At 32.7% G+C, this 12,294-nt stretch overlaps 1 protein-coding gene across 1 annotated transcript in view; it reads left to right on the top strand.

Annotated features, from left to right (window-relative positions):
- The window catches only part of LOC130896740 (probable multidrug resistance-associated protein lethal(2)03659), a 56,285-nt gene extending 48,920 nt beyond the window's left edge, over positions 1 to 7,365 (top strand). Inside the window, exon 16 of the mRNA XM_057805031.1 lies at positions 7,213 to 7,365. Coding sequence (XP_057661014.1) covers positions 7,213 to 7,236 — 24 coding nt within the window. The 3' untranslated portion in view covers positions 7,237 to 7,365. The remainder of the gene's footprint in view (positions 1 to 7,212) is intronic.
- Positions 7,366 to 12,294: the final 4,929 nt, after the last annotated feature.

Here is a 12,294-nt window from a genome sequence, read left to right as displayed (position 1 = left end):
TCAAATATGTCTGATATTGCTAAAAGTAACCTAACATATCTTCAAGAGATCCTCGTGAAAAAATAATTTATAAGGGTCTGCAACGCTCAAACTTTTTACGAAAAAATTAATAATCCAAAAATTACGCATTTTTAGAAAAAAATTTTCAGACAAAAGTATAAAATTTTACGTAGAACTCAAAAATGTATTGATATACAGGGTGCTCTATTTAAATAACAAAGTTACAGTCGACTTCCGGTAGAACCAGAGGTCGATCATCTTTGAAAATATTTTAGTTAAAAAGACCGTATCCAAAAACCCAATTGTAGGAATTTTCATTAATTTTACTGTCATATATAGATAGTTTTAACTCGTCGTGGGACACCCTGTATCATAGCTATGATTTCTGTTTGAAAAATGATGATATATTGGCCGACATATATGGGCTTGTCTCCTTTTTTACCATCTCTCACGTTTGTGTTGGTTTTCCAGTTTTTAAGTATGCCTGAAAATGTCTATTTATATAGGAGGGATGGTAACCGTTTGCACATCCCCTTGTACTTAATTTGAGTTAGGTAAATAAACTAACAGCGCCTCCAGTTCTAGGAGGCTCTTCAGATTACCCTCGTGATGAAAACTCAAACTTTCACACGTTCCAGAAACTTCTGGATGACTCCAATTCCCCAGGCATTTATTTTTGGACTAAGTTCAATGCCTCGAATTTTTTTATTTGGGCAACATTGTCATAGTATTATTTTGTAAATTTGTAAATGTTAAGATTGCGCTTTTTATTTGTAAAATAGTGTATATACTTGGACTGAGTACACTCCATCAAATTGATGTCATACTCGACACACTAAATTGAAACAGTAGAAAAAAAGAAGTGGCTACTGTTACTTTAGCTTGTGAGTAATAGACAGATTTAAACAGTTTGCTTCAACTTTTGTTCAATATATTGAATATTGCTTCAGACAAAAGCTTTTGTAAGTTTAACTTGTATTATAAATTGTACCTCAACTAAGGTATAAAAAGTGTATACGTACCAGATATACCTTTAGCTATTTAGTTTTTGTAAATAACAATCATCATTCAGCTACAAAAAGAGTCGTAGTAGGCTAGTAAATAGAGCAATTTTTCTCCCAAAAGTTCAACTTGAATTGCTCCTACGATTTTTATTTGCTTTGTGGTCGTCACAGTGTGCCAAATCATCACCAACAATCTTACCACCCTCTTAGGGGGGTACTACCCCCCTAAAATGACAAAAACGTATTTTTGGGGTATAATCTCTAAGAAATTTCCAATATAATTGTCAAACTAGAAATCTCATGATTTTCATTATACATAAAATTAGACTCACCATTTTTGCACAAAACCATGTACTGGAAACTTCAGAAACTTCGATTTGAACCAGCAATAACTGTCGACTGAGCGTCGTGTTTACATAGTGCTACTGCTGGCACTATAGCAGACCGCCCACTGCGCAACCGGCCGGCGCACACACAGACACGCCACGTACAGCGGTCCGCCAACTGCCGCTCGGACTAGGTCTCCGGCCGACAATGTACAAGTATAAGAATTTGAGTGCGTTCCTCCCAGTTACATTGCTGAATAGTTCTTTTCGGTGTATTGAATTCTCCCCCGGATATGATGCAATGCGAGTAAACGTCGACAGAGCTATGTTTTCAGCTACAACAAGATTGACTGAGTTTTATTTAAAATCCCTGCATGTAAGCGCATTTTTATAAAGCCTCTCAAAAAGAGTAGATATTCTCCTCCAGATTCCACTTTGATTCATGTTAATACGTGCGCTTATTCCTGAGATATCAACATTTGAAGTTATCAACTCTATCAAGATTTTATAACCCAAAAAAAGCGAACTTTCGAAAATAATCGTATTTGAAACCAGCATTACTGGTACCGACTAAATGCTATGGAATTTAACAATTAGATACTCCTCAACTCTTAATTTTACTCGCTACAAAGATAGAGACACGATTTCAGTGATCTCGAGCATTATTTAACGCAGCTAGAAATAGTAGTGTAATGAGGGCTTAAGCTGCATTTTTGCTGCTACTCACTATGCGTAAGAGAGATGATAATATGTCAATAGAAAGCTGAAATATTTATCTTCAAAATGACTTAAGATTCGTCAAAATCGTACATTTCTATCGGGAGTTATGGATTTTTATTCCCCGCGCTGGTTGAAAAAATTTTTTCAGGAATACGGTGCAATTTGGCGAAATTGTTGTACTCACCTTTTTTTTGTAAAATTTTGTGCCCTTTCTGAATATACATTTTTTTTTTTTGATAAGGCAATGATTTTCTGAGATATTCTGAAATTACCTCAAAAAATAAGTATGACGCGTATTTGGAGAGGTCGCACTCCCCTTAAGGGGTAAGATTCTTCATACCCCTTTTCACTGGCCTATAGTAAATAAATCTAGAAGTGCAACAGCATGATTCTAAGAGATGTGAGACAGGGTTTGGTAACTCACATATTTGTTCCTACATTAAAAAGACGTAAACTGAAGGCTGTCGACCAATAAGGTGTCCACGACTACTATATTAGCTCTAAATCTATCTCCTTCATCTATTTACCATCTATCTTTGTAGTTTTTTTCAGGGGAAACCAAGTTTTGTTCTTAATACGAGTATGGAACCGACGAGAGCTGCTCAACTTTTTCATGCCGCTCTTCATCGTAAGAAGTTTCATATTTTGGACCAGTGACAAATCTAAAAGCCGAACATAATTAATTGAAGTAGATGACAGGTTTGCTTTATAGACTATCAAAAAGCGTTTGACTCCATTCGGCATGACTTACTGTTTGACATCCTAAAGGATGTAGATATTGATAGTAAAGACATCAGGATCATACAAAAGCTGTATGTACGGAACACCTTCAGATACTTAGGGGAGTCCGGAGTCCGTCGGGGATGCATACGTAGATTGAATTTTTCAGCTGGCATTAAAATACTATCAAAAAGGCATTAAAGTAAATGGAACTCTCATAAATAATATTAGGTATGCCGAACTACAAGAGCAAGTCAATTCTATCAACGAAATTGGAACCAAATACGAACTCACAATAAACGCGCTTAAAACCAAACTAGCAGACAACAACACGGCGAAGCTCAATTACTTGTCAATGGAAATAACATAGAGAAAGAATCAATAGATTTAAATACCTTGGATGTATGTTAAATGGAAAATGGGATTGCGACGAGGATGTTAAAACTCGGATAGCAATTACAAAAACAGCTTTTACAAAGTTTAATAAGTTCCTAATCCGCCGAGAAGCCTTAGATTGAGGTTAATAAAATGTTATATTTGGCCAATCCTTTTGTATGGTGTGAAAACGTGGTCCCTGAAAGTGAGATCCTTAAACAGAATAGAAGCAATGGAAATGTGGCTGTTGCGCAGACTTCTCGTGGACCGAGCACATGACGAATGAAGAAGTACTGAGGAGAGCGGGTGTGGAAAGAAAACTGATCACGGTAATTAAACAACGAAAAGTATTTTATTTGGGACACTTTAACTCCCAAGCTCATACTAATGGGAAAGATCAACGGAAGGAGAGGATCAGGGCGTAAAAAACATTCAATATAAGAGACTGGTGTGGCATTCAGGGTGCGGTAACAATTTTTTCGTCGTGCAGCTGATGGGTGACTTCAGATAATAGATTAAAAGTTTTGGACAAGAGAAAACATACACGCTGCAAAGTGTATGGTACTTGAAGAAGAAGATGACAGGTACCATGTGAGCAATTAAAAACCGCAGTCGGCCATATCTCAGGAATGATGATTATATTACTGTTTCAAGGAGAAAAAATATAAAAAAGTGGCCTCGAGAATGCGTATTTTCTAAGCTTTACATCCACCAACAAAGGGCGTAGTTGAAAATTGACATAGCAAATACGATAATAGAATTCTTCAACAATTTCTGCGAAAATGGATCAACCGGTTGGACTGGCCGTTATCCTCTAATATCAACTCTATTGTATATTTTTGAGACATGTTTATAAGAGCAGCTATAGTACGCTTAAATCCATGTATCTATAAGGATTTATTCATGTTGCAAAAGTAGTAGGTACTATTCTACTAAACTGCATGCATAGACATCTCCAAGTTTATATACATACACTTTATTAATTCTTTATAATTTGTTTTTAGTTTCTTCCAATATTTTTGTACGATATCGAAAACTCGGAACATCTTTCGAGGGTAACTGTTCCTCATAAGTTATTTTAAATTCCATGTTTTTGAACTTTTATTGATTTTATTTTAATGATGGCCAGTAAAATATTTCACTTGAACAATTGAAAATTTAGGTTTTGACATTAAAAAATATCTAGAAAATATAATATTTATAAATCAGTGCCATCTGCTACGAAATATTTTCATTAGTTGAAGTAAACTTATGAAATTTGGTTTATAACCAAGTATTAAGTGGAATAATAAGCTCATATTTTCAAAATAACTTCTCGAAAAATTCTAAAGTGACAAAAATATTATTCTTTACTATATTAATTGATATTCTAACATGCAGCAACCTCAATTCTATCTTCGTTCAGATTGGTAGAGGTAATAGATTCAGATACGAATATGATTGTTGGCGTTTCCCAAAACAGCCGATTGTAGACTGAATTGTTAGCTCCACACAACGCAGAAGACACGTCAAAATAAATCAACAATCAATAATTCACAAACTAATATGGAAAATATACAGAAACTTTGTACGACTCGTAGATTGAACTAAGAAATGATTTCGGGCCACGGAAGGTTTAAAATAAGAATTAGAAAGTAGAAAATCCTGTAATCATCATCAAGATATTTTGACTTGTTTCATTGTCTATCAATCAATAGATGAAATCAAACTAATAGCTTTGATTTACTACGTTCGAGTCTATTAAAAAGTCATTATGTTGGGAGCAAATAGCAATAATCAAAATTTGAGATTTTCAAACCGAAGATGTAGATACACAAGTAGAGTTGATGTTCAATGTGGACTCATCTGAAGATAGTCTTGAAAGTTAATTATATTTGATTTAGATTCGCATTGTCATTGTTATGTATTCTTTCTAAGGGTTGAAGGTACTTCTGGATAATGTTAAAGAAACTCGAGAAACATAAATAGATCAAAAACTAAATTTATAACATTCAATTGCTCTCCGATTTATGTTGCAGCCCTATAGATAACATAATCAAGAAGAATTTAGACCTGGATCTTTGAATCAAATGACCTTTTTTGTTATGTAAAAAGCAAGAACAAGGGGGTGAACCCTTTTCCACTCAAGTAAGTCGAGTGGCGCCTGTGGATATTGATCTTGAACTCCTGCAGGCTGCAGTGCTCGTTAAATAAGTGCTTCGGTAGTTGATTCCACAGGTTTGCACTTCTTCAAAGATAAATTGAGAGTCTGGGCGTCTGTAGGCGAACTTGGTGCTCATGAGCTACATCTGCTCGTCGAGTAGGTCTTGCAAATACTGCTCTAGGTGGTATAATGTTGGACAGTTCGGAAGAGCATTTGCCGTGATAGTATTGGCGAGTGTTTCAATAATTCAATGTAATATATTTGACCTTTTCGAATACCATCTAGTAAAATTTCACATAAATCTGACCCATCGATTGATTTTGATTCTCATATAACGTAAACCATGGTTTACACGGAAAAACAATTTACAAAACCAAGTAAAAGTTACGTGAACATTATTCTGATATTGCTCTATCACAGGAAATGGTTTGTAAGCGGTTCTCTGCCTTTAAAACAGACCATTTTACTTACCACTGATAATTCTGAACATCCGAGATAGTAATTTATTGTAACTACTTCGAAAATACGTGCTTTAGAGAGGGTCGATTGCAACATATGAAAAAGGTATCTGCAAGGTGTGCGCCACGATTTCTAGATGCAGATCAAAAACTGTTTTCCATTAGAAATGCAAATGTTTGTATATTTTGAAAAGTATATCAAGTGAATGTTTCTCTCAATGTGCCACAGTAGATAATACTAAGGTACACCGTTATACCTTATATACTAATAATTTAGAAGAAGACAAAATAACACCTGACCATTATTATGCTAATTTACTTATATATTTTGAAGCCTAATCTGAATAAAAACAACCTTAATAATTGAAGAAAAAGAATGTTGTTCGATAATGACAATAAATCTCTGCATTCGCTGGATATTTTGAAAGAAAAACTAAACCAAATTGTCCCAAATCTTTAAATATTGAATTTTCAAAATATTTATGAAAATATTTAGTAGCAGAATACGCAATTAATTTTCTTTTCATATTAAATATATTAGTTATAGAATGATAGTGATAAATACAAAGCTAATTTTGATAAAATTATTGAGTACTGATTCAATAGATAATTTCAATCATCGATTGATACATTGATGTAGCTATAAATTAATATTCTTCTACAAAATCGACGTTTCGAAAGAAACACTATTCACGTTTTTGGTATGTAAAATTGAAAGACCTGCTAACGTCACCTATATCTTCTACACGCTTTATTAAACTGCATACACGAAATAATATACCAGGTGTGGCTATTATATAACGAAATTGACACTTCAAAATATTTATAATTCACGAATTATCACCTCAAAATATACCTGTCATAATTCACTGGTGTCATCTTTCCCTTGTCATCTGTCAACTGCCACTAGTGACATCTATCATATGTCACGTGTGTTACCAAACATCTTATGCATAAAATGGACTATGATCTCATTTATTATAAAGTTTTTTTGTGTAATAATTTAGCTTGAGCTACACAGTTTCATCCTTTCATCCGACTTACTGCTTTTTGACGTTGATTACAACAAGATTGAAGCATCCTTAAGCCACAAGTTCACTAACTATCGCTTCTTCACAATTTAAAATAAAGAAGGATTTCCACGGAGTCTGATAATACTTCCAAACGTGGTACCCGACCTGCAAATTCGATTTTCTTCTTCATAATCATTAATATACTTAAAGTAACTATATTCTAACTACTATATGATGCACTACAAGGGATTAGTGCAGTAGATGTATTCACACTTACCTAAGACTTCGTGAGAATCCGTCTCAATCGTTCAGTAGAACAAATATGGGGTATGGAAGAGGTTTAAAGACTGTACAAAGTCGTGATTATTCTCATAATCTATTATGATTAAATATTGATTGCATTTCAAATCGAATGATAATTCTATGTTTGATAGTATTTTTTTTTCTTTTCAGAGTTATGAAAATCAACAAAAATAAAAAGTGGTTTGAATGGATAAAACAGAAGTTCCTGTTTGAATGTGATATTTATTTATTTTTTATTACAGAGTTGTTGTTCATGTTTTAGGAAAATATTGATATATTTTTTAAATTAAATTTAGTTGTAAATATATTGTTTTATTGAACAATTTTGTTTTATTTTACATTGTAACAATTATTGCCAAGTTGAATTATATGCAGAATTCGTATTGTGCATATATAAACACCACAGATAAATTTTCCCAATTTGCAGCATATTTCCTCAAATTTATAGCTGCTTTTGCTTCTTCTTCTTTTTCTTCTTCTTCATCGTACATGAGGACTTAGTCTGATGTCTACCATCTTGTGAGTGGTCGTCCTGGTGGTCGCTTTTCATCCTTTGCAATCTTTGCCAACCGGTCATTTGACATTTTGTCCACGTGGTCTCTCCATTCCCTTCGCCGATTTCTCGCCCATCTCACTACATCCTGGATGTCACATATCTACCTTATTTCATCATATCTCTTGTGGTCATATAATTTGTGTCCTGCTATTGATTTCAGCGTTCGTATTTCAGTAGCTCTAAATATCCGCTTAATTATGATGTTCTCTGCTCTGGTCTATATCTTCTCGGTTCTCTGGATACTGTGAAAGATTTGGTTTCCTTCAGGGATATTTGCATGTTAAAACATTTCGCTATTTGTTCAAACCTATAAAATAGCCTTTGTAAGTCATCTTATACTATTTTATTTCTTTGTTACTTTTGAATTTTTTCTTATTTTTCTACAAATTTATGATACTTCTTAGGTTTTTATGATTTTCAACATGACACTCATTATATCAGGTTCCAGTATCAATCATTATTAATCAGTACTTAGAGCCTTTTCTCAAACTCCTTGATAATATCAATAATTTCCTTGTAAACGGTGTCAAACTTCATTATATATTGTTAAAATCCTTTTTGATGTTCTTAAAATGATAGTTGCAACTCAAATTGTAAGATATGGCAACATTGCCATCATCAAGTTTGACATGTTTAATGGTGAAAGTAGGTAGAAAGTGTTGTTATAAAATGCTATTCGTTGTTGACAGATACTTGAAACATCTTTGTAAAAAAACATTTTCATGCTATGATTTTCTATGAATCTATGCATTAGCTCCATTCGCATATATTTAATATTGCATCAACATTTGGCTGTCAAGAAGATTTTTTCACGTTGGATACCACATAATTTGACATTTGACAACCTCTAAAAACAGGTCGAGTCAATTAGTGCAAAGAAGTGCTTAAAAAAAATCATTCGCGATGATTCAAAAGACACGGAACTAAACAAAAATCGACTGTATAAGTCTTTGAAAACACATTCAAATCTAATAAAACTTATTCGCGTACGAAGTACTTCCCACACCAATCGCAGAAGAAGAATAATTATCTACTACAACAATGCGAACTCTCACACACTCAAACAAAAAAGTTTTTGAATAGTCAAAACATCGAATTGATGGGTCATCAGCCGAAAAATCCTTGTTTGAATCATATCAGTGCTAGACTAATTATCAATAAAGGCTGCACCTTGTTGTACAACGCCAGCTCTTTTATTGGCAATCTCCTTTCCTTTCAATTTTTTCTTCCAATATGTAGTTTTTATGTCTGGTGGAATTATGTACTTCATCAACTTTTTTTAAGATCTACCAGAAACTATACGCAGCGCGCTGGCTAGATTTCGTTTAGAAAATAATATTTTTGCCATCAAAACTATGAAATTGATATTTATCAAAAGCCAATCCTTGGCTCAAGATAAGGGGTGAAATATACAATATATAAAAAGTTAGGTTGCTAAGATTCCTAGAGCTAAATCTGTCCCACCTGCAGATGAAAATAATATTTCCTTACTTCTTATTTATTCACTACTTTTTATTAGTTTCACTTGATAATAAAAACTGTCGATATAAATATTCACTCAAAATATATAAAACACAAGTTATACAACTTAACAATTATTACAAATAAGTTATATGGTAGTTAATGAGATGAGATTCAAGTTCTGAAAACGACACGATTTAATTGACACTTCACTAATAGACAACCAACCAACAATTTTGGTTTCCAATAATTTTCTGTCTCCCCCGAATCTTTTTATTTAAGCGATGTCTTTACATTTCTCATACTCAAGCCCTCCTATCTGCTTTTCCTCTCTGCTTTTTTCTCAATTTATCTCTTCTTTTTATGATATTATTTCCTTCTTTTATCTTTGCTCATTCACATCAGAACTGACACAGTGCAGAGGCGTATGTAGCTTGCCAATTTAATATTATGAATTTATAGCTAACTCTTGACTATTTTGTCTTTGACAAAATTTTAAGATTATGTCACATCTAATTAACCAAAATGGCTCGATTGCCATCTACTTATCATTACTCAAGCTTTTGATAGTCTTACAAAATGTACAGAAGGTATTTTCAAGTTAAAAGGTTGTGAAAAAATTATTTGTTTTCAAAATTTCTGGCCTAGCTTTCAGGCACTATAACTCCTTAAGGATGTAAATTTGTATAGAAGTAAATTGCCGTCAATCGTCATATTTTGAACTCCCCTCGACACCCCTTCTCTATGTCGATACTTATATGTACCTCTATATAATACCAATTTCTGTTTTCTCTATTTCGTTCTTGTTTCGTGTTTATCCCTCTATTTATCCCACTTTGTTTTATTTTTTGTTATTCATCCTATCTTGGCTTCTCCTCCTTTCTAATATTCACTTTTATATGTTATTTTTCATATTGTTATTGTAGTGTGTATCTCAACTTTCATGTCACAATACGAATTTTTTCAGTATTTACTATAATATTTCGAATTTATTTTCTTCATTTGTTATTTCTGCTTTTATCTAGAACAATCTAGATGCTGAGCCTCAAATACCGTCGATCCAGGATTGTATCTTTCGGTTTTCGTTTCTTATTTTTCAGTTTAAACCGCGTATAAAGGTTTAAAAATTAATTAACTTTGCAAAAAGGACTTATTCACGATCCTACTGACTGCGCCAATTAGATTAATAAAAACACATTTATTATAACAAAACTGGAATTTAACAGCGAACTGTGATGTTGATGTTTTTCTTATTTTGTTATACTATTTCTTAAACACCTACACTACAATCAACTACCCTTTATAATCATCAGCTTATCACTAATACTTGACTAATTTATTTAAATTTACAAGTTGGTTTTGTATTTCGTTCCGTTAAACATGCTTGATTTTATATCAGAAACGACATTTATAGAATTCTAGAAAGTGAACAAACGAAACAAATAAAGTAAAAGACGTTTCTAAAAATTAGTTCTAAACAAATATAGCATGGACAACTTGCCACTGTTTTTAAATAAATACACCAAAGGCACTGACAAACATTAAACGATTCAGTGTAGTTCCATTATAACCAAATAGGACCGTATTCACGGCCCATGTCGTGGACGAGTTCGTAATTCGTTCGGAAAAAATTCTATGCTCTGTACAATTTGCTGCGATGTACCTTACAAAGTGGATGGATTTGTGAATTCACACCATTTATTTCCACTCAACATGCATACTTAAACAATAATTAGCACAAAACTATTGAATATTTTTGATGAGCTTTTTTATCATCGTGTAATTAATGAATCGTTGATTATTTTATACTTTGCGTGACATATTCAATAAGTTTCAGCGATAGAATAAAATTTTGATACGGTGTGTATAGTTCCTATGCTGTTTTCATTTGAGTGTGTATGATATAAATAAAGATATCATAGAATGATATAAGATACATTTTCTTTTATTCGTTCATTAATAAGTATATTTGATATCACTCTATATTATAGATTCTTTGCAATAAAAACTGTTATTATAATGATTCTTCCCTAACCCTATCCCCCTATCTACTACCATATAACCGATCTGGAAGATCATTGATATAAATATAAAAAGAAGTTGCAGGATCGCCATCTTAAAGCGCAAATAACATAACTACGTTTTTTTTTCATATCAATACTTTGATACTATTAGATAAATAATTTCTGGATACATCTAATGGAAAAACTTCAATTTCAATTCAAAAAATTCATCACAATTGAAAGAATAAATGAAAAATCTCGCAACTTCAGACCACCATTTTGTTTAAAGCTAGCCGTACTCAGTGTTAAGCTTAGAACATAAAGTAGTACCACTCTAAATTCTAAGGTGTTAAGGTACTCGAACTGTTTCTTGTCAATTATTTTTCCAAATTTTGATATCTAACCACTATTTTAAGCGATTACATCGATAATTTTTGAACACATCCAATAGAAAAACTCATGAAAACTCAAACAATTCATCACAATTAAAAGAATAAATATAAAATCTCGCAACTTCAGACCACCATTTTGTTTAAAGCTAGCCGTACTCAGTGTTAAGCTTAGAACATAAAGTAGTACCACTCTAAATTCTAAGGTGTTAAGGTACTCGAACTGTTTCTTGTCAATTATTTTTCCAAATTTTGATATCTAACCACTATTTTAAGCGATTACATCGATAATTTTTGAACACATCCAATAGAAAAACTCATGAAAACTCAAACAATTCATCACAATTAAAAGAATAAATATAAAATCTCGCAACTTCAGACCACCATTTTGTTTAAAGCTAGCCGTACTCAGTGTTAAGCTTAGAACATAAAGTAGTACCACTCTAAATTCTAAGGTGTTAAGGTACTCGAACTGTTTCTTGTCAATTATTTTTCCAAATTTTGATATCTAACCACTATTTTAAGCGATTACATCGATAATTTTTGAACACATCCAATAGAAAAACTCATGAAAACTCAAACAATTCATCACAATTAAAAGAATAAATATAAAATCTCGCAACTTCAGACCACCATTTTGTTTAAAGCTAGCCGTACTCAGTGTTAAGCTTAGAACATAAAGTAGTACCACTCTAAATTCTAAGGTGTTAAGGTACTCGAACTGTTTCTTGTCAATTATTTTTCCAAATTTTGATATCTAACCACTATTTTAAGCGATTACATCGATAATTTTTGAACACATCCAATAGAAAAACTCATGAAA

The sequence above is a fragment of the Diorhabda carinulata genome, chromosome 7, assembly GCF_026250575.1.
Source record: "Diorhabda carinulata isolate Delta chromosome 7, icDioCari1.1, whole genome shotgun sequence".
NCBI classification, from domain to species: Eukaryota; Metazoa; Arthropoda; class Insecta; order Coleoptera; family Chrysomelidae; genus Diorhabda; species Diorhabda carinulata.
The sequence above is the reverse complement of the archived record's forward strand: the minus strand, read 5'-3'. Positions and strand labels throughout refer to the sequence as shown.